General features: G+C 48.7%; 9 protein-coding genes across 9 annotated transcripts; 5 read left to right on the plus strand and 4 right to left on the minus strand.

The window, feature by feature from the left end:
* Nucleotides 1–265: 265 nt before the first annotated feature.
* On the plus strand, nucleotides 266–2,049 carry VE01_00414 (uncharacterized protein). Its single transcript, XM_018269945.2, has one exon. The coding sequence runs from the start codon at nucleotides 789–791 to the stop codon at nucleotides 2,010–2,012; it is 1,224 nt and encodes a 407-aa protein (XP_018135434.2). The 5' UTR covers nucleotides 266–788; the 3' UTR covers nucleotides 2,013–2,049.
* An 849-nt stretch (nucleotides 2,050–2,898) lies between these two features.
* On the plus strand, nucleotides 2,899–4,031 carry VE01_00415 (uncharacterized protein). Its single transcript, XM_018269946.2, has 3 exons — nucleotides 2,899–3,022; nucleotides 3,192–3,460; nucleotides 3,655–4,031. Exons 2-3 carry the CDS (start codon nucleotides 3,203–3,205, stop codon nucleotides 3,715–3,717), a joined length of 321 nt encoding a protein of 106 aa, XP_018135435.1. The 5' UTR covers nucleotides 2,899–3,022; nucleotides 3,192–3,202; the 3' UTR covers nucleotides 3,718–4,031.
* Nucleotides 4,032–4,168: 137 nt separating this feature from the next.
* Nucleotides 4,169–5,485, minus strand: VE01_00416 (uncharacterized protein; the record flags this gene model as incomplete). The annotated part of the gene is made up of 2 exons (XM_018269947.2): nucleotides 5,345–5,485; nucleotides 4,169–5,274 (listed from the first exon to the last, which is right to left on the minus strand). The coding sequence occupies exon 2, from the start codon at nucleotides 5,054–5,056 to the stop codon at nucleotides 4,169–4,171; it is 888 nt and encodes a 295-aa protein (XP_018135432.1). The 5' UTR covers nucleotides 5,057–5,274; nucleotides 5,345–5,485.
* Nucleotides 5,486–6,340: 855 nt separating this feature from the next.
* VE01_00417 (uncharacterized protein) lies at nucleotides 6,341–7,617 on the minus strand (the record flags this gene model as incomplete). Its single annotated transcript, XM_018269948.1, has 3 exons — nucleotides 6,341–7,173; nucleotides 7,238–7,387; nucleotides 7,446–7,617. The coding sequence occupies 3 exons, from the start codon at nucleotides 7,615–7,617 to the stop codon at nucleotides 6,341–6,343; spliced, it is 1,155 nt and encodes a 384-aa protein (XP_018135433.1).
* A 134-nt stretch (nucleotides 7,618–7,751) lies between these two features.
* VE01_00418 (uncharacterized protein) lies at nucleotides 7,752–8,293 on the minus strand (the record flags this gene model as incomplete). The annotated part of the gene is made up of 2 exons (XM_018269949.1): nucleotides 7,752–7,783; nucleotides 7,837–8,293. The coding sequence occupies 2 exons, from the start codon at nucleotides 8,291–8,293 to the stop codon at nucleotides 7,752–7,754; spliced, it is 489 nt and encodes a 162-aa protein (XP_018135436.1).
* Nucleotides 8,294–9,248: 955 nt separating this feature from the next.
* On the plus strand, nucleotides 9,249–11,541 carry VE01_00419 (uncharacterized protein). The gene is made up of 2 exons (XM_018269950.2): nucleotides 9,249–9,709; nucleotides 9,782–11,541. Exons 1-2 carry the CDS (start codon nucleotides 9,358–9,360, stop codon nucleotides 11,443–11,445), a joined length of 2,016 nt encoding a protein of 671 aa, XP_018135437.2. The 5' UTR covers nucleotides 9,249–9,357; the 3' UTR covers nucleotides 11,446–11,541.
* A 488-nt stretch (nucleotides 11,542–12,029) lies between these two features.
* Nucleotides 12,030–13,815, minus strand: NIT1_1 (Nitrilase). Its single transcript, XM_018269951.2, has 3 exons — nucleotides 13,192–13,815; nucleotides 12,634–13,112; nucleotides 12,030–12,585 (listed from the first exon to the last, which is right to left on the minus strand). Exons 1-3 carry the CDS (start codon nucleotides 13,666–13,668, stop codon nucleotides 12,531–12,533), a joined length of 1,011 nt encoding a protein of 336 aa, XP_018135167.1. The 5' UTR covers nucleotides 13,669–13,815; the 3' UTR covers nucleotides 12,030–12,530.
* Nucleotides 13,816–14,065: 250 nt separating this feature from the next.
* VE01_00421 (uncharacterized protein) lies at nucleotides 14,066–15,121 on the plus strand. The gene is made up of 2 exons (XM_018269952.2): nucleotides 14,066–14,670; nucleotides 14,738–15,121. The coding sequence occupies exons 1-2, from the start codon at nucleotides 14,248–14,250 to the stop codon at nucleotides 15,080–15,082; spliced, it is 768 nt and encodes a 255-aa protein (XP_018135166.1). The 5' UTR covers nucleotides 14,066–14,247; the 3' UTR covers nucleotides 15,083–15,121.
* A 1,817-nt stretch (nucleotides 15,122–16,938) lies between these two features.
* On the plus strand, nucleotides 16,939–18,284 carry VE01_00422 (uncharacterized protein). The gene has a single exon (XM_018269953.2). It carries the CDS (start codon nucleotides 17,127–17,129, stop codon nucleotides 17,976–17,978), a length of 852 nt encoding a protein of 283 aa, XP_018135165.1. The 5' UTR covers nucleotides 16,939–17,126; the 3' UTR covers nucleotides 17,979–18,284.
* The last annotated feature ends 398 nt before the right edge of the window (nucleotides 18,285–18,682 follow it).

The following is an 18,682-nucleotide window of genomic DNA, read 5'->3' on the forward strand; positions in this document are numbered from 1 at the left end:
GTGGATCCTTCTCATGTGCTCACAATTTATTCATCGAAGTTAATCTAATAAATCGATTTAACTTCATCATTCAATTATAAAAGTGAGATTAACATGTTCAGTTTAATTGTGGCATATACGGGCCCAACCTTGGCCAGCCATACTATCAAAGCCTAAAGACCCCGCGATACCTCGGCTCCACTAGCGCCAAGCGCCAATTGCGGGTGATGACGTCAACGTTACTGTTGTGAGGATTTTGAACTTGGACGAACATCGCCCCACATGAATAATGTGGAAGCTTCAAAATAGCAATTATTCTAAAATATAGACCCTCATTAAATAAATAAACAGTATTATCTGGGACAGCTATCGGGTCGTCCAATATAATGGAAGCGGCGTGGTGGTTGAGCTACAGGTTCCAATACCAGAGCACAAGCATCGACATTACGGTTTCTATTAAGAGGCTCAGAATTTGAGCTCCGACTAGCTCGATTCTCGGCTACTAAAATACGCTATGAGAACACCGCTTTCAGGAGCAAGGTCCCTGGAAATGGTAGTCCCTGAAAATATGCGCCTGGCCATCCATGTTATATGTGGGCCAGGTCATTGGAATGACGACATGATTCTAAAGTTGCCCTGACGCAACAATGCAAGCTACAAATATGAGTAGCTCCCCCTTCCGAGCAGAAAATTATTACTCTCTATACTCAGTGAAGCTTCATTTTCAATCAATTGAGCTGTGTTCGCGAAATTCCGACATTCTCACCGCATAATATCATACTTCCCGCATTCTATCACATCTTATAATCATGATGGCTTCAAGAACCGCCATGAGGTCGGCGCGTGTGCTGAAAGCGCCAGTAAGGCCCCCAATCCGCTCCAATGCCCGCCAAATCAGACTACAATCGACTTCGACGCCACAACAATCCTCACAAGTGGCATCGAATGCCGGGGGCGGTGGTGGTAGTGGAGTCGTTGCTGGAATCGCAGGCGGCGCCCTCGTCTTTTCTCTCGGATACGGATACTACTACTACAGTGGCGCAAAGACCATCGTTGATGGCGCGGCAGCAACCAAGAGGCAGTTCAAAAACATCACCTCCTCCATGAAAGACTCGGCTCCTGAGCCAAACGAGTTATTAAAATGGTTCCGGAGCACCGTTACCTCATACGCCGCATTCATCCCCGGAGCCAAGTCCTACGTTGACGCGGCTTTCAACGATCTCGATAAGATTGAGCAGAAGCACCGTGGCAAGGTCGACGAGATTATCAAGGATGCTTACTCCGACATGAGGGAAGCAACTAAGGGCGGATTGACCATCGAGACCGCACACAAGACCTGGGAAATCCTCGAGAAGCACCTCAGCAAGGTGACTGAGCTCGCGAGCGAAGCATCGGGCGAGATCTTGGATAACCACCCTCAACTCAAGGAGAAGGTTGGCGGCAACATCGACCAGCTGAAGAAAATGGCCGACTCGTACGGCCCAGAGGCGAAGGAGCAGGTGAACAAGACATATGGCCAGATCAAGGACATTCTCAAGAACAGCAGCGGCACCGACGCGGCGGACAATATCCGCAAGGTCGTCGAGGAGAACATTGAGAAGCTCAAGGGAATGGGTGATCAAGCGTGGAAGAAGGGTCTTGAGAAGGCACAGCCTTACCTTGACAAGAACCCCGAGATCAAGAAGGTCATTGAGGAGAACTCGGATGCGCTTAAGCAGGCGAACTTCTCGGAGCTGTTTGAGAAGATCAAGAGCGGGGATGTTAGCGATCTGAAGGAGTATGCGAAGAAGGCTAGTGAGAAGGCGAAGAGCTCGGGCGTGGGGAAGAACATTCAGGAGTATATCAACTTGATCCCTGGCGGTCAAGAGATCGTGCCGAAGTTGCACAAGCTACATGAGGCGGTGAAGAAGCATGGCGGAGAGGCGGACAAGATTGCCAAGGAGGCGTATAAGGAGATCGCAGAGATCCTATCAAAGAAGGCTGATGAGGTTGAGGATCTTGCGAGCAAGGCAGCGAGCGATGCTAAGAAGTGAGGGGTTGGTGTTTAATCCCTGGAGTTGGCATGGGGAGGATGGGGGGATAAGTGATTGTAGATAATACGCATAGTCTCGGAGTCCCGGATATTCAAATGTTCAAATATTCACGTTCAAATGGCTCCTCATGAATTATAGGACTCATGCTAAAGCTTCTGTCTGGGTTTGTCAACGCTCGTGATCGTATTATATCTTGTGAGAGACTGAAGATATCATAAATGCTCGTGCGGCACAACCCAACGGCTTCACATGGACTCCGCCAGAAGCACCCAAAATGAAAGCGCACAGCAACTATACGTGAAAATATAAAACATTAATCACTATATGCTGTAGTTATATTTTTGAAGAATAATACTTATAAATCCAACACAACAGGGTAATTGTAGCCCTGGCGGGGACTTTTCAGCCTGAGAGCAGGGGTTTGCGCGGTTTTTGACCCTGGATGTTTCGTATGACAGACTCGCAACTCACATCAAAATAGATATTCAGGAGGTCCCTTGGAATTCAACTAGTAAACTCTGTGTACGTTCTGTAAGTCAGTAGACAATGCGCTTCGAGCGACTTCGTCATCTAGGGCTCCTCGAAACGCTTCCCACGTCTCCCCGAGACGAGACATCATTGCCCACGAAGTCCAATGCATTCAAGCCCAGATCTTTCCAGGCCTCTCCCGAAAAACAAATAAACAGATACAAAATCCCAAATCTTCCCAAATAAAATAAATTCCATCATTCCAATCCCACCCATTTAAAGCCTACACCAACTGTGCCCCCCATCTCACACCCCCCTTGGCCGCCCCCAGCCCGACCCAAAAAGCACCGACCACACACGCAAGCGACAACAACAAATCCCCCAAAACACCCACCCTCCGTTTGCCCACCCTCCCTCCCAGAAACCTCACAACAACACCGTCCACCAACACCTTCCACATCCCCAAACCCGCTCATCACAGTCGCCTCATCTCCGCGATCCTCGCCGCAAAATCTGCCAATCCCCAATCCCAAATCAATCCCGTGAGTCCAACTCCCCTCCCCGCCGCACGCGCCGATCGACGCGCTGGCGTTATCACCCGCTGCGCCGTGCCTTCAACGTCCCTCCACAACACAACACACAACACCTCTTCCCCAACTTACCGCCCCGCGACTACACCTGTGAGAGATCCAACTAATGCACCCCCTTCAGAACCCCAAAAAATGGCCCGCGAAACCCGCGCCGCGACCGGCAACTCGCGCCCGCGCATCTTCGAGGCCCCTCCCTCGCCCGTCGCGCCGCGCAAGCGCGCCGCGCCCAAGCCGAAGGCCAACACAACTGCAAAGCGCGCACCGAAGAAGGCTGCTGCTGCGGGGAGCAAGCCGGTTGGTGTGAAGAAGACTACGGCGGCGCCAAAGGCAGGGGCTGCAGCTGTTGTTAAGGCGAAGGTGGAGAAGGTGAAGAAGGTTGTGGAGAAGAAGGTTAGTTAGTGGTGATTTTTTTTTTTTACTTTACTTTTCTATGTTTTGGTGTGCGGGGTTTCTTTCAGTTCGATGTTTTGTACATGTTTGTGTGTGATCTTTGGGAATTGGGAAGACGGCTTGTGAGATGGGTGCTGGATCGATCACCTTACTTACCATGTCCCTCTACCCACACTAACACACCCACCCCCCAGGCCGCACCAGCCAAGAAGGAGAAGGCCCCAGCGGCACCCAAGACGGTCGTTGCGAAGAAGTAGACGCGTCTCTACCCGCCTCATGGACACCACACCGCACTCACATACAAAAAACCGGCAGGGCGGACCGAGGATTATATAAGGGTTGGAACCATGCGTTTTCTGTCTAGCTGACTTGTCTATATCTGGCACTCTCTCTCTCTCTCTCTCTTTTTATGTTTTCCTTTTTGTGCTTTTTTTCGGAACCGGGTTATGGACCTACACCTCGCTTTTCATGTGCTCCTCTTTCGATGTTTTCTACTAAGGTTTGGGCTTGGCTGGGAGGAGAGCGACTTATCAGGGTTTTTTTATGGGGAGGAGCGTTCGAGCAAGCGGGTTATAGTAACGTTTATTGCGATTTGCTAGATTTGGTTTAATTATACCTGTCTAATACGTCCTATGAAGCCTGTTGCTCATCGTGCTACCTACTATACTGTAATATGCCACCCCCAATTGGTATACACCCACCCCCAATCTAATCAACCTGCGAATACCCAATATCCCCACTCACCCTCCCCAACTCCACAAGCCTCTTCCTCATCCCCTCCGCCACCTCCCTATCCTTCCCCTCCATAGCCCCAAAATCAACCTGGTCAACCCACTCCCCACACCCATGCTGCAGCACATTCCTCGCCCGATCCCTTCCGCCCTTCACATGTCCCATACTCCCATGCAGCGTTGCTCTCGCCTTGCCCGCATCATACACCCCGCGATGCAGGATATTATTATTGTAGAACACCGCGTCCCCGGCCTTCAACTGCACAATAAGCTGCCCTGGCATGTTATCCTCGTACTCATCCGCGGTCCTCTCTGCGTCCGTCCGCGGCCTTGCGTGCGTCCCGGGGACTACAATCAGAGATGCGTCGTCGTATAGCGCCAGGTTCCACTGCGCGTGCCACGCCGGTTTGGCCAGGCGCTCTGTCTCCTCCTCCGCCGTAGCAGTGGGAGCAATATCATCCCTATGCCATCGCAGCGCAAAAGGGTGATCAGGTCGGACGAGGAGGTTATACAACTCCATAACCAAATCATCAGTTTCGCACTGCAAAAGCTCCGTCACAACAGCCAAAGTGCGCGGACTAAAGTAGGAAGACGCGAAGAGGGCGGAGGGCGGGAGTTCGGGGTGCATCAGGTGCTGAACGCCCCAGATTCCCTTGTCGAGGTCGGCGGCGGACCAAGGGGGGAATTGCTTGGGGAGAGTGCGGATGTAGGGCCAGTTTCCGGCGCGGGCCTGGGCGTCGACGGAGGTGGTTGCGGTGCGCATTGTGGCGAGGGCTTCGGGGGTGAGGAGGGAGGGGATCACGACGAAGCCGTCTTTGTTGAGGCGGTCGAGGAGGGGGTGGGGGGAGTCGGTTTGGGCCGACATTTTGAGGGTGGGTGAGGGGGTCTCGGTGGTGGTTTTGGTGATATTGGTGATATTGGACGGAGTTTTGGTCTTGTGCTCGTGTTTGAGTAGCGGGGTAGCAGCTTGGGGAGAGGAATAGAGGTTATAACATGGGTTTGGCTTGAAGATATAAGGCTGAGAAGGCTGGAGGGGCGAGGCTCAAGGTGCGGTAGTTTAGGAGATGTAACGTAGCAATCCCGCTGTGGAGAAGGTTAGCCGGAGCCCTTAGAGGCAGAGGGGAAGGTGGGATGAGGGGTCCACGAGTCTCACGGGGCCTCGGATCTCGTTAATAGGTGACGTTGTGTAGAGGGTGTTGATCTCTGGTGGGTATTTGTGGTCGTATTTGTGTGTTTTTGATGGGCATGTCACAGCAGGGCGGGGTTGTGGTAATGTTGTATAAAATGATGCTGCGATAGAGGAAGTGGGGTTGATTGTGATAAGCTTCCTCGGGACCGAAAATCCGGGGATGCGCACGAGCGCAACTTTGGAACGGAGTGCTTGTGCCGGTTCAAAAGTCGGAGGGGGATTGGTATTGAGATTGAAATTGAAATTGAAGTTGTTAGAATTTATTTCTTTGATTCTATTTCTTAGAACCGGCCCCTTTGAAGCTTTGAAGAGATATAATATGCCTGTCGTAGTATAACGCCCCTATATCCCAAGACCGTTCTTAAACCAGACCACACGTGTATCCTTCACATACGACCATAGACTCAAGAGAATTGGGCATCCCGTCCGCTCTGCCATACACAAGCTTGAGATCGGTGGATTAGTAGTTGGGTGGGTGACCACCAGCGAATACCCACTGTTGTATGTTTTTTTTACCATTTTTTTATATAATTTTGCTTCCGTATCCTCTGGATAATAGGCATGGCTTAGAATCTAGGCCCCTTGCCGTCTGAAGGGTGAGGAGAGGGTGAGGCTAAGTAACAATTTTGTGTTTGGCGTTACTTTCGCGTCATTTTTGTGTTGGCGCCGAAGTTTAGCTATATGTTAAAAGACATTAATAATATAATTAGAAGATACAGAGCCTAATTCTATTATATCTATAGCTTCTTAAAAGCGAAAGTACAAGGCTTTATATAATAAACAGAAGATAGAAAAGATTACCCTGCCACCTATATTCTATTTACAACTTTTATCCTGCTTAAGTACTAAACATATCAACCTCGCTCCAATCTTTCCCCCTAGGACACTGCACACTCCCCTCTTTCAACCCCAACACCTTCTCTACAGCTCTCTCCCCACATCTGTCCGAAATAGTAAACGCTAATGTCCAACTCGCCAATGATCCGCCGCGCTCCCATCACTAAATTTATAATCCTTCTCCTCCTCATACTTCCAATGATCGGTACCAAGCACTCTATCACACCTATCAGCTTCGCTCTTGATACTCTTTCCCCAATTACCATCATCCCAGCCTGAGATCTTTAGATTGAAATCATAGGCCCATTTAGCCACGCCGTCGGAGCGACGGCAAGCGAGGTGCATGAAGCCGAGATGTTGGTTGTCAGCTGGGAATTCATCGTGGGATACGCCACCAGGACCCTTGGTGTTGATATCGCGGATGCCGATTTGGTAGAGGTCGCTGACCAAGGGCCTATTGATCCAGCTAGAGTCTTTGGTAGCACCGTAGTTGTCGATCATCATTTGGGTTGCGCTGTAACAATTTTGTCCGTCTTGAGTAGTATATAAGTATAGCTCTTTGGTGTTGGAGATTTTGATGGCGTATTCGCAACCAGTGGACCCGACTCTGGTAGCACGAACGAACTGAGAGGGGACGTTCTGGATGGTTGAGATATCGCAGATGTTTTGGCAGGCCTTGTCACGAAGTCGATAGTAGATGTTCTTGATGTCTTGCTTAGAGTTGTCGTCGAGGATCCAGTACCTGGGGAAGTTTGAATTGAGATCTGTTCCTGATCTAACGGGAACCGAACCAAAGAGACCTCCTAGAGCTTTTTGGAAGCTGTCGTCAGAAGAAGCTGTATTAAAGTCGTCAAAGTCTCCAAGGTGCAGAATTACTGGTCCTGTCTCTGCTACTAATGGGCCAGGCTTGTTAGGAACTCCTGGGAAGTACTTCGTAGTATCCCACCAGTACAGTGCTAATGAGGAAACATTGATTAGCAAAGTTCTATGCAGAGTTGCGAAGCAGATAAGGACACTTACAACTCGCAAGCCAAGCGTAACCGTCAGCATTAGTACTAGCCCTCGTAGCACCTCCTCCTTGTTGCAGATCTCGAATAGCTAATTGATGAACTCGCTTCGGACCATATGCTTGGTATGACATTATATCAGGGTCAATATATTCATCAATGACTGCCGCAACAATTAGTCCTACACACGGAAACATGTGTATTTAATGGAGTATACTTACTATGTGGTTGACCAATTAGATCGGTATGCATCATCTCATGCAAGAACATATGTCCACTTGTGAAGAAATATCTCGCATCCCTCATAATGTCAACATTACCCTTAGCCATCTCACCTTGCATCTCCTCGAACTTTCGGTTGAGAGTCGAAGTACTGAAGAAAGTCGGACACATTGTGATGTAGTGGTATTTGTAGCCAAACCAGCCATTACATGTCCACGCATAACCTCCGACTTGTTTATCCTGGCGTTGAATATTGCATAAGTTTCTGGTGTCTTTGCAGCTTACTGTGATGTAGTCGCCACCCTTCAATTTAAAATCCGCGGCTCGGCAAAATTATCTTGAAATCATATTAGCTTGGGTATTTGGTTATCTGATGGTATTAGAGTTTACCTTTTATCCGCTGCTGTTGGCCTGCATAGTCAGGTCCCATATAGAAGTGACCTCCTTCGATATTATGTATATCTGAAGTCAAACGAGTGTAGTGCGCCAGTATTTGTGCATCCCATTCAGCAGTCTCGAGAAATCCCTCTCTCGTATCAGCTGAATTGAGTTTGCAACTACCATCGTGATGTAGGGTGCCACCGAAAGCATGGACACCACCATCTGATGCGTGCAAAGCGTTTTTGCAAGCCTCAGGTGGATTCGAAGCGTCGGTACACTCGGATGGTAGCTGTGGCCATCCGTTGGGGAATGGGTTCTCCTCTCGAGCTGGTGCTGTGATCGAAGCAGGAGGGGTAGTTGGATCGTTGGAATTTGGATCGTCTGTTTCCTGGCGGTGAAGATGTGGTAGGTGAGGAAGAGCGGCTGCTAGGGAACATCCAAGGAACAGAAGCGAGCGAATTAACATCTTGAACACAGAAAGAAGAGCAAAAGAGTTGAAATCGAATTACTGCGAGCGGAGAAAGACAGCGATGTAAAGAGTACAAGTAAGGTAGGAGGTGGGTTGGAAACTTGTGCCTTACCGGAATATACCTGTTTTAAGTAGCGGTCGTTGCATAGCCCCAAGGCAACTGACTGCCTTAGCACCGACCGGTGAGGGCATCACGGCTGCCCAAAAAGAAAAGAGTCCGTCAGGTTTGCCACGGTCTACGGAAATAGAGATCTGTGTTAAAAGGGTGTGTTAGCAGCCCTGTGCGGAAATCACTTTTCTATTTCGGTCAGCAATACGCAGTAGTAAAAGCGACGGCTATAACAATAGGTCAATTCTACAGTTATATGTCAGTCTATATTCCGACTACAGTATCTATTGATTGCGGAGTAGTACAAACGACGATCTATTTAGAAGACTGTCATGCAACCCATATTCGAGGCTAGAGACCGTGTGAGGACCGCAAGGGGAGTTCCCTGGCGTCCCGCATGGAATCATCTGCTGCGCCGCCACGTAACCGCGAACATCACCCCGCCGTAGTTTCACGTCGATTATCTCGCGAATGTGCGCCTATAAGCACTCGAGTGCAGGCGTAACGCGCTGAATCCCCGCAGCCGCGATGAGCCCATCCAGTTGCGTCTTCTGCGCCGCGATCCGCGCCATTGCCGCTTCGAGCTGGCGCACGTCGACTTGGGCATAGTAGAGCGAGCCGACCGACTCTGTGTCGGCGGCTGAGCGCGTCTAGGCCTCTAGAAAGTTAGAACCGGCTTCGGGACGGCAGTCGAGGCGGTGGACTATTTATCGGTGTAGTTCGTTGTGTTATGCAGGGCTGCGGCAGCAAGTGGGGACGTGTCAGAATCACACAGACACAAACATGCACATGACCACGTGCACCCACCCCACAGTGCTTTGGTTCCAAGTGCAGCACAGTTTTCATTAACGATCCTTGCTTGGATTCATTACAAAATCATCCTCACACTGTGCTAGAGGTCAATACTTGGCTAGGCAGTTCAATTCTCAATAAAGTTTTAAGATTTTGAAGCATGTACTCTACCTACTGTGCTAAATGTAGAGAGTTCGACGTTATCTCCCTCATCAACGGAGACTTCAAACATTATCCAAGCTTGGCAGTGCTGAAGTCATCAGCAGAAGATCAAAATTGTCCCCTATGCAATCTAATATGGGCGAGTCTCACTCGGCGAGATATTTATAGCCAGATTGAGAAAGCACTTGATAACCCTCGCAGCCAGATTAAGATTTACGGGCGTAGTGTCCAGGATACCCGGGATCCCCAAGCAAAGAAAGGGGGCTTTTATTCTGTGTTTGTTTCTTCCAAAATTGATACAAAACCTCCATCAGTGGTGAGTGGCGAGTTGGCTTTGTTTCTCGGGAGAGGTGTGTTATGCTCTTATTTTCTGAAGACGCTTTATCTGCTTCTATAATCGAAACCCGTCTAAATGGACATAGATCAAACAAATACGTCAAACGTCGTGGCTGGGAGACAAGTGTTAAGAGATTCTGCACTACCTGAAAACATTCAGTTGATGAATACGTGGATAAATGAATGTTTGCCTAGTCATCCTGAATGCCAATATTTTGACGACAGGTTGCTTCCAACAAGAGTAATCAACGTTGCTACAGATGGTCAAGATCCTTACTTAGAAGTATCCCATGGACGCAAAGGCCGCTATGTAGCGCTCTCATACTGCTGGGGTACCACCACCGCACCTTTTACAACAACCGTCGACACTCTCCCCGAACGACTCCAAGGAATTCCGTTAGCTAGCCTACCCAAGACACTTCTCGATGCGGTAGTGGTGACACGCGCACTTGGAGTAAGGTATCTTTGGATAGATGCCCTCTGCATTCTTCAAGCCCGATGGGAAGATGACCAGGAGCATATTGCGGACTGGCAGATCGAAGGCGCCAACATGGGTAATGTCTATTCAAATGCTTGGCTAACCATTGCTGCCGCATCAGCTGGCGATAAAGGAGATGGATTGTTCTTGCCAAGAAACTTGAAGGAAAGGAAATATAAAGTTCCAATAAAAGCAGGCGACAAGGAGATAGATTTCGCATACCTCAAGCTTATTTCATACAATTCCCCGCTAGAACTTGATAAGCGTGCCTGGACTTTTCAGGAGTGGATTCTCTCATCGAGAATACTTGGTTTCACTACGGAACAAATAAAATATCACTGCAGAACTTGTGAGGTCTGGGAGGATGGGCAATACCAGAGAAACGGCCAGGATTTAAGGCAAATCTTAACAACACCAAAATCGCCAGAAGAAAGTGGAAACGGGCCAAGGCAGCTGGGATTATTAAATGCGTGGTACGAATGTCTTGCAGACTTTTCAGAACGCAATATCAGTTTCATGCGCGACCGACTCCCTGCTATAAGCGGCTTAGTCCAATTACTACGACAGCAGCTCCCTGGAGAATATTATGCGGGTGTTTGGAAAATTGACATCCACCGAGGTCTCCTCTGGCGATCTGACCAAAAAGTGCATTTTGGACGGCATCTAGGGCCATCGTGGTCGTGGGCGTCTCGGGCAGGACGTATATCGCTCCCATTTAGTCCTACCTATAGCGAGGACTACGAATGCTCAATGGAAGAGTATGAGGAGTGGCTAGGGCAGAAAAGGGATTTTAGAACAGCAATCCTCGAGGTGGAAATGCAATATGCCGCACCGAAATACGAAAGTACTGGAATTGTGGAACATGGCATTTTAAGGGTAAGTGGCCCAACGAGAGAGTCTTGGGTGGCGATGGCCGATGATATTAGGGGGGAAGGCTCTGGTTGGTATGAGTACTTGGAGAGGAAATACTACGACTCGTCAGGTATAGATACGGGAACGGTCCTAGATCTCATATCAGGCTCTGCTTTGCTTCTTTTCGATGCAAACGAGACACAGGATAACACTCTCGAGAAGGTTGTAGGTATAGGATACTTCGATGATGGTGGAAAGGATGTCGGGAGCGCTATTTGTCTACTTTTGACAGAGTCCGAAGGTTTGCTGCTTAAAAATCGCAAGGATAACAGGGAACAATTTGAGAGAATTGGCATCTTCTCTGTTTATGAAGATGCCTGGTTTGAAACATGTGAGGCTCGGGACTTATCAATTATATAATTGATCATTATGTCTAATGAAAGAGCCTGGGATCTTATTTTCAGTCCCTTGCAATCCGAGTACCATATGTATACGCCATTATAGAGAATATTCACCCTTCCATTTCCCTTCGCAAGAAACCTCTGTGAAATCTACCCGTTAGATCTCAGCGTTATATCTGTCTTTATAGTATTTCCAAACCTCATCACGTTCACCCTCGCTCACCCTCGCTCACCCTTGCTCGGTCACCCGCTCACCCGCTCACCCGGTGATCCCCCTCCCTCACTTTCAATGCGTATATGTACTTCTGTATGCGAGTAATCGTCACATACGACCATAGACTCAAGAGAATTGGGCATCCCGTCCGCTCTGCCATACACAAGCTTGAGATCGGTGGATTAGTAGTTGGGTGGGTGACCACCAGCGAATACGCACTGTTGTATGTTTTTGTTATTTTATTTTTTGTTATTTTATTTTTTGTTATTTTTTGTTATTTTATTTTATTTTATTTTATTGTCGTTCTGATATGAGGGTTGCCGGCGTGATATTAGTCGAAATGGTCGCGCTGGCCACAAGTTGGAAGGGAGTTTGATATTTAAATTGAAGTCAGTAGAAGTTGTATTTTTAGCTCTGTCTATCTCTCGAAAGCCAACTCCATTGAAGCTTTGAAGAATATGCCTATTATACTGTGATCTGCCCCTATATCCAACGGGATATTTAAACCGCGACGGCGACCAACCAACAGCCACACTCCTCACCAAACTCGCTCCATTTCCTGCAAAGATAATATGGGATATCTTTACCGTACAATAGCAGTCAGATGTTCGCCGTTTGCATAGACTGCCCAGAGCATCGTCGTACTGGCTGGTTTATCACTTCTCACCACCATCACCTCGTCTCACCGCCATCCCTTCCCCCCATCAACCTTCCACCACCACCCCCCTTTTTTACCACGTATGCCCCTATCACCGCTAAGAATCTCACGTTAGTGGAAGCTTTATAGCTCACCACCTCTAAAATCGAATTGTGCTTCGTATCCTCCCTCTTAAAGTTGCAATTTTTAGCCTATTAAACAAGCGACTAACTATAGTGCTATTAATCATCCCCTAAGCTGGTGGGGTAGTATCAAGACCAACCACTGAGAAATTGAAGGCATCATTCCTAGACGGGATCAGTCCGAGCTCACATGCATCATCAACAACCACATACCTTGAGTAGCTTCCCGCAACATCCATGTCAAGTCTCCCCCTCTCACAATCATCCATATCAACCTCGGTGCTAATCAACCCACCATCCTCAACCTCCCACAACGGCTCAACAAGAACAGTGCCGTTGGAATTAACAATGCAGGATCCGCCACGAGAGACGAAGTCGTCGCCCTTGGAGACGTCGCCCTTGACCCATGCGGGCAAATGGCTCTTTCGCTGGCACTGGTTGGCTGAGACAACTACACACCTACCCTCGCAAGCAATCATGCGCATAGCGCTCAACCATGTGTCACGGGCATCGGCCGTTGGCGCCAAAAACAGATTGACGTTCTGGTTGTACAGACTTTGTCTGAGGAGCGGCATGTAGTTCTCCCAGCAAATAGCAGCAGCCATGATAATCTTAGTACCGCGAATCTCCGTGGTAACAGCTCTCAGCGAGGAAGCCGCTCCCTGGCCCCAAACAAGTCTCTCGCTGCCCGTCTGTTCCCCACCTCCATCAGCTCTCGCTTGTCATGTGATATTACCAAAAGAAAGAGTGGTGGCAACATCCAATACATACCGGCATCAACTTCCTCCTCTTCCCCAAAGCGCCATGCACAGGATCCACGTATATAGCACCACAGTACAAGGTTCCCCCACACCTCTCAATTAGTCCCACAACGAGGAAAACGCCCGTCTGCTTCGAAATCCTCTCCAGCTCCTCTCTCGTCCCATCACCTCTCACGCCCCCATTCTTCGGCGCAGGCAAAGATTTCTCAACCCAAGCGTCGCCAGCTCCCTCAGGGGTATCCCCCAAATCAACCGCTGCGCGGAAGTACTGGAGGAACTGCTCACGGCCGGCGTCGGAACGTGAGCCGATCACGGCGCCGAAGTCACAGCCTCGCGGATAGCCGCCTAAGTAAGCTTCGGGGAAGAGCAGGACATCGATGTTTTGCGCTGCTGCTTTCTTGGTGATTTCCTCGAGGTCGGTTAGAGTTTCGGTGAGGGTGTTTAGAGTGCGCGCTTGAGCGGCGCCGACTTTGATGACGGATGGCATTTTGAGGTTAAAGAGAGACCAGCGAATCAATATTATTAATTAGGACAGGCTTGAAAATGGTAGATTTGTGGTTTTTGACTTTTGCTACAAGAGGATATGGGAGCAGATGTCGTCTCTAAAAGAAGTCCCATTGGTATAAATTAGATGGCCATCGTAGGATTTGGGTTGACCTAATTAACGTTCATGGTATGCAAGGTCCGAGCCTACCGAATAACGTAATACAAAAAATGTGAATCCACACCGGTGCGCGTATAGCAATTTATTTACTTGACATTAGGTTTAGTTTTAAGGGGTTTAAGGGAGTTAAGGGATTTAAGTTAACCTCTTTAATACAAGGCTTAGACCGGCACTTAGACACGGGAGAACATTTACTTAAACATTTACTTAAATGGTCTCCCGTGTCTAAGTGCCGGTCTATCAGAAATATATAGCTAATGACGAATGAGAATTTTGTATCACACGTCATTCTACTCCGTTCATCTATAAAGACTCCGAAGTTCCCATCACAATCCTAGGAACAACGCGTGCTTGTCATTTAGTATTGTCTATTTCTCTTCAAAAGCGACCCCGAAATCAATTATGGTAGCACACGCAGAACAAAGGCCAACCGTGGTTCTTGTACCCGGTGCTTGGCAGAGATCTTGTGTTTTCGATGTAGTACAAGACAAGCTCCAACTTCTAGGATATCCGACTGTTCTAGTAGACCATCTGTCGACAGGAGCTGAGCCACCAACGATAGAGCTTCCAGATGACGTTGATAATTTGCATAAAGTCCTCCAGCAATTGGTTGACGAAGAGAGAGATATAGTTGTTGTTGCGCACTCGTACGGCGGCGTCGTTGCCTCTTGTGCAGTGGAAGGTCTTGATGTACCCACACTCCAGAAGGCCGGCAAAACAGGCGGCGTCATAATGTTGGCATACTTGAGTGCATTCGTACTTCCCAAAGGCGCATCACTGATGGATGGCCTTCATGGTCAATGGTTGCCGTGGCAAAAAGTAGAGGTTTGTGGCAGCACATGGCTGATAAAATGACAAAAGTCACTAATTGCATTTTATTTTTTGATTTTAGGGAGACTACTGTGGCACCACCAACGAAGCCGACGTGTTTTACAACGACTTATCCGTCGCTGAGCAGAAAAAGTGGACTGCAACCATGACACATATGCCAGTCGCTGTGTTCAAGTCCAGCTGCACATACGAACCATGGCATGCCATGCCATGCATGTACGTTTTTTGCACGAACGATAACGCGATTCCTTTGGCCATGCAAACAGGCATGGCCGATCAAATGGGCAGTATCACAACATATTCAATTCAGTCCTCACATTCACCATTTCTCAGCTCGCCAGATGATGTAATTAAAGCAGTTGAGTTGGCGGCTAGGACTGGTGAAGAGAAGAAGTCTTTGATGTAAATGAAAGGGAAATTAGACACTCGCAACAAAATATGAGGCCTTTTTATGCTGCGGTTCTAGTGTGATCATCCATTTAACAAGCATGTCAAAAGTACTCGAATCTCCCTAGACAACTACTCTGACCTTGTTCCATGGTCTTGGTCGTGACTTTACTTATCCTCAAGTGCACGACAGGGAGCGTAATTCTGATCGTGCAGCTCCTAGCACCCTATGAGAGCGCAGTCTACCATCTACAATATTCACCTACATTGAAGGACTTACTATCAGGCGGAAAACTTTCTACATAGAAGGACGTGCTGTTCTTGTACAGTCAACAGGCTTCTTCAAGCAGAGAACATCTGCTCTACAGGATGCAGTAAGCCAAATTGAACAACGTTCTCTCTCTAGGGCTACTAGTTCCAAGCACGCGGACGCAGGGGGGGTATTCCAAGAGTACGGTGAATATTGGGTGGATCCGTGGATACGCAGCTCCACAATTTAATGAGGGCGCGAGTCTTGATCAACACGGGCCGAACCAAGTGGAGGCTCACCCACTAGGCCGGATGGCAACCGATTTAAGTATTATCTAGATACTTGCTTGATATCGGTGGATTAGTAGTTGGGTGGGAGACCACCAGCGAATACCCACTGTTGTATGTTTTTGACCATTTTATTTATATTTTTGACGTTCTGATATGGGGGGTTGCTGTCGAGGATGCGGGATGGGCGTGATCTTAGTCGAAATGGTCGCGCCGGACACAAGTTGGTGGAGATTTGATATTGAAAATTGAGCAAGTAACAGTTGTATCTTTGGTTCTATCTATTTTTGGGGAGCCGACTCCTCCTAGGCTTCGAAGAGATATAATAATATGCCCATCGAACTGTGATGCGCCCCTATGTTTGACTAGGCTTCCTCCTTCTCTGGACTTACATCGCAGAAAAGCTCTCTATACGAAGGTCTTACTCGGGACTTCTGTATCCGTTGACAACAATATTTCGTATATACCTCTGATAGCCAATATACAATGGCCATTCGACAATATAGGACTTATAGTACGGAAGTTGACCGTGTCCGTCCTGTGAATATAACACCTCTTCACTTCTTGATACTATATCACCTTTCTCTACACCCGCACCCTATCAATTGGCCATGTTTGATCATTGGCAACTAGTTAACATAGGCCGTCTCCTTCCACGCCGTGGCCGTGGACGCGATGTCATTCCTATGCCAGCGCAGCAATATAGCTTCTCACCACCAGCACTTATCACCACTTGCCTTCCCCTCCCCCCGCGTTGTAGGGCCTATGGGAGAAATATATGCGCGAACCTCTGTTTTGTTCAGCCTTCGGCTGGAGTTCAGGCGTGAGAGAGCAGATGTGATAGCACCTATGCGTGGTTATTGTGACCATGACTGTTTCCCGGCAACCAGCGTTAACAGCCGACCGGCGGTGCTAGGTATTTTAATATACGCTTTCCTCATTGGAACCAAAATAATCAAGTAATGAGAAGACCTTCTTCGGCCTAAGTTGCGGCATTAAAAAGACAATGACAACGAAGGCTGTTGGTTGGTTGTTCATGACGAACAACGTCAGGAACTGCTCGTCAATAACCCATCACACGAACTAGAATGAATCATTAACCCCAGACTTCTCACCGATAACCCCTCAATTAAACTAGATTATGGCGGGGCTTCCCCGAGTTCTCCATGTCCGGGGTAAGTGACCCCAGACTTTTTATTGGTAACCCCATTTCCGGGGGAAGTGACCCCAGACTTCTCATTAATAACCTTATTTCCGGGGGAAGTACACCCGACGTTGGGGGAAGGACCTCCGTACTCCACAGGTAATTACATGTAGAATGATATGATACCCCTAAGACCAGATTCCCACGAGTCTGCACAATCTATATAAAGCGACGTATTCGTCGCTATTTATTTTGTAGAGATCAAGCCTTCAATTACCTCACAGAACGATCAACTTACCTCGAAGTGAACATTATCCACCCGACACTTTCAAGCAATCCACTCACAGGCACAGAGGTGATCGGCAACAACCTAACAGCCACAATGAAACCAACTCAGATCATTTCTGCTATAACATTCTCGGCGCTCGCAGCGTCTGTCTCCGCAAAGACGGAATTTCATGCCAACTACGAAGATGGCACCCTAAGCTCTGGACACCCGACGACAGGCCCCTTCCGAATTTGGATTCCTGGAATCGAGCCAGGCCTCGCCGTGGCCAAGGACGCCTGTTACATGGTGAAGGGTGGCGCGCACAACACGAAATGGGCCGTCGCGAACAAGGTGACCTTGGACGACCCGGCGTACATCGGCGGCAATTTCCCTCGCAGCGAATTCGGCTTCGGGGGCCCAAGAGGCACCTCCTACCATTCGGGTGACCGCGGCGCATACAGCTTCAGCATGCAGTTTCCGGATCTCGTGCCCTCCGTGAAGGGAGATCGCCCGGCGCCTATGGAGGACGTGGTCTGGCAGTTCAAGCATCACGACGGCGGTCACGATATCCATCTCGCGCTCGTGGGTGTCAATCTTGTGCTCGGCTGGGGCGGGAATGTCTATAAGCAAGTCATCATCGACGATGTCATGCCGTATGTAAATAAGTGGATGGATTTTCACTTCGAGGTACTCTGGAAGAACGACACCACGGGCTGGTTCACTCTAGACATGAAACTGCCCGGAGAACGCAGATTCGGGCACAAAATCAAGAAGAAGGGTATTCAAACGTTCGTGACCGCCAGTCCCGATGGCACGCTGTGGGGAGATCATGGCATGATCCAGTACGGAGTGTATCGCCATTCGGCTAATTCTTCAGCTGGCGACACAAAGACGCTCATCATCTGGCACGATGAGGTCACGGCGATCAACTTCAGCCAGCCGCCCGACCAGATGCCGCCCGTCTAGTAGGGCATGCATCGCTGCAACGGCGGACCAGGGCGCTCTCGAAGCAAAGCTCGCACTTTGCTCACTACGGCCAGCTAAAGATTTGCCCATCTTGGGAGCTGGCGACTCTGTTTCTGGCTTCCATAGGGGGGTGGGGGCATTGTTAGAGTGTCACATGAGGAAAAGGGGTAACCGCCGCTGAAGGCACAGGCACCAACAGGCACAGGCTGATGCCTGCTGTCTTTGTTAGGAGGATTTCTTTATTTTGCATTGGTTCTTTATTTTTTTGTCGTGCGGTTAGAACTAGAACATGCAGGAAACCGCGTGGAGGACGACTGCCAATTATAGTATAAGTCAGGGCCTTCTGCTCCGACTTCATGTTGCCTCCTTAGCATTATTCAATCATCGTTTTTACACCCAACCTGGTGTTACCTCATTTGTAACCATTCCGTCATTCTGACAGGTGACTACTAGCAAATACCTACTGTTGTGTGTTTTTGCTGTTTTATTTATTTTGACGTGCTGATATGGGTGTTGCTGCTGGGCATGCGGGATGGGCGTGATTTTGGGTTGGAATGGTCATAGAACACGCAGGGATAGCCTCGATTGAAGTCTCCAGCATTAATATCATGTTGAACTGTCGTGCCACTCGAACAACGAGTGGCGCATGATGGCTTTCCATGAGGCAGCGAACTAGTCTAACAATGACCACCTAAGAATCGGGT

This window comes from Pseudogymnoascus verrucosus (assembly GCF_001662655.1).
Source record: "Pseudogymnoascus verrucosus strain UAMH 10579 unplaced genomic scaffold scaffold_1, whole genome shotgun sequence".
Taxonomy (NCBI): domain Eukaryota; kingdom Fungi; phylum Ascomycota; class Leotiomycetes; order Thelebolales; family Thelebolaceae; genus Pseudogymnoascus; species Pseudogymnoascus verrucosus.

Coding starts and splice junctions, on each gene's coding strand:
- VE01_00414 (XM_018269945.2), top strand. CDS start 789: ATGATGGCTTCAAGAACCGCCATGAGGTCGGCGCGTGTGCTGAAAGCG.
- VE01_00415 (XM_018269946.2), top strand. CDS start 3,203: ATGGCCCGCGAAACCCGCGCCGCGACCGGCAACTCGCGCCCGCGCATC. Junction 3,461..3,654: donor AGAAGGTTGTGGAGAAGAAG/GTTAGTTAGTGG, acceptor CCCACCCCCCAG/GCCGCACCAGCCAAGAAGGA.
- VE01_00419 (XM_018269950.2), top strand. CDS start 9,358: ATGTACTCTACCTACTGTGCTAAATGTAGAGAGTTCGACGTTATCTCC. Junction 9,710..9,781: donor GGCTTTGTTTCTCGGGAGAG/GTGTGTTATGCT, acceptor AAATGGACATAG/ATCAAACAAATACGTCAAAC.
- NIT1_1 (XM_018269951.2), bottom strand. CDS start 13,668: ATGCCATCCGTCATCAAAGTCGGCGCCGCTCAAGCGCGCACTCTAAAC. Junction 13,113..13,191: donor AGAGGAGGAAGTTGATGCCG/GTATGTATTGGA, acceptor GGTGGGGAACAG/ACGGGCAGCGAGAGACTTGT. Junction 12,586..12,633: donor GTTGCGGGAAGCTACTCAAG/GTATGTGGTTGT, acceptor GATCCCGTCTAG/GAATGATGCCTTCAATTTCT.
- VE01_00421 (XM_018269952.2), top strand. CDS start 14,248: ATGGTAGCACACGCAGAACAAAGGCCAACCGTGGTTCTTGTACCCGGT. Junction 14,671..14,737: donor TGCCGTGGCAAAAAGTAGAG/GTTTGTGGCAGC, acceptor TTTTGATTTTAG/GGAGACTACTGTGGCACCAC.
- VE01_00422 (XM_018269953.2), top strand. CDS start 17,127: ATGAAACCAACTCAGATCATTTCTGCTATAACATTCTCGGCGCTCGCA.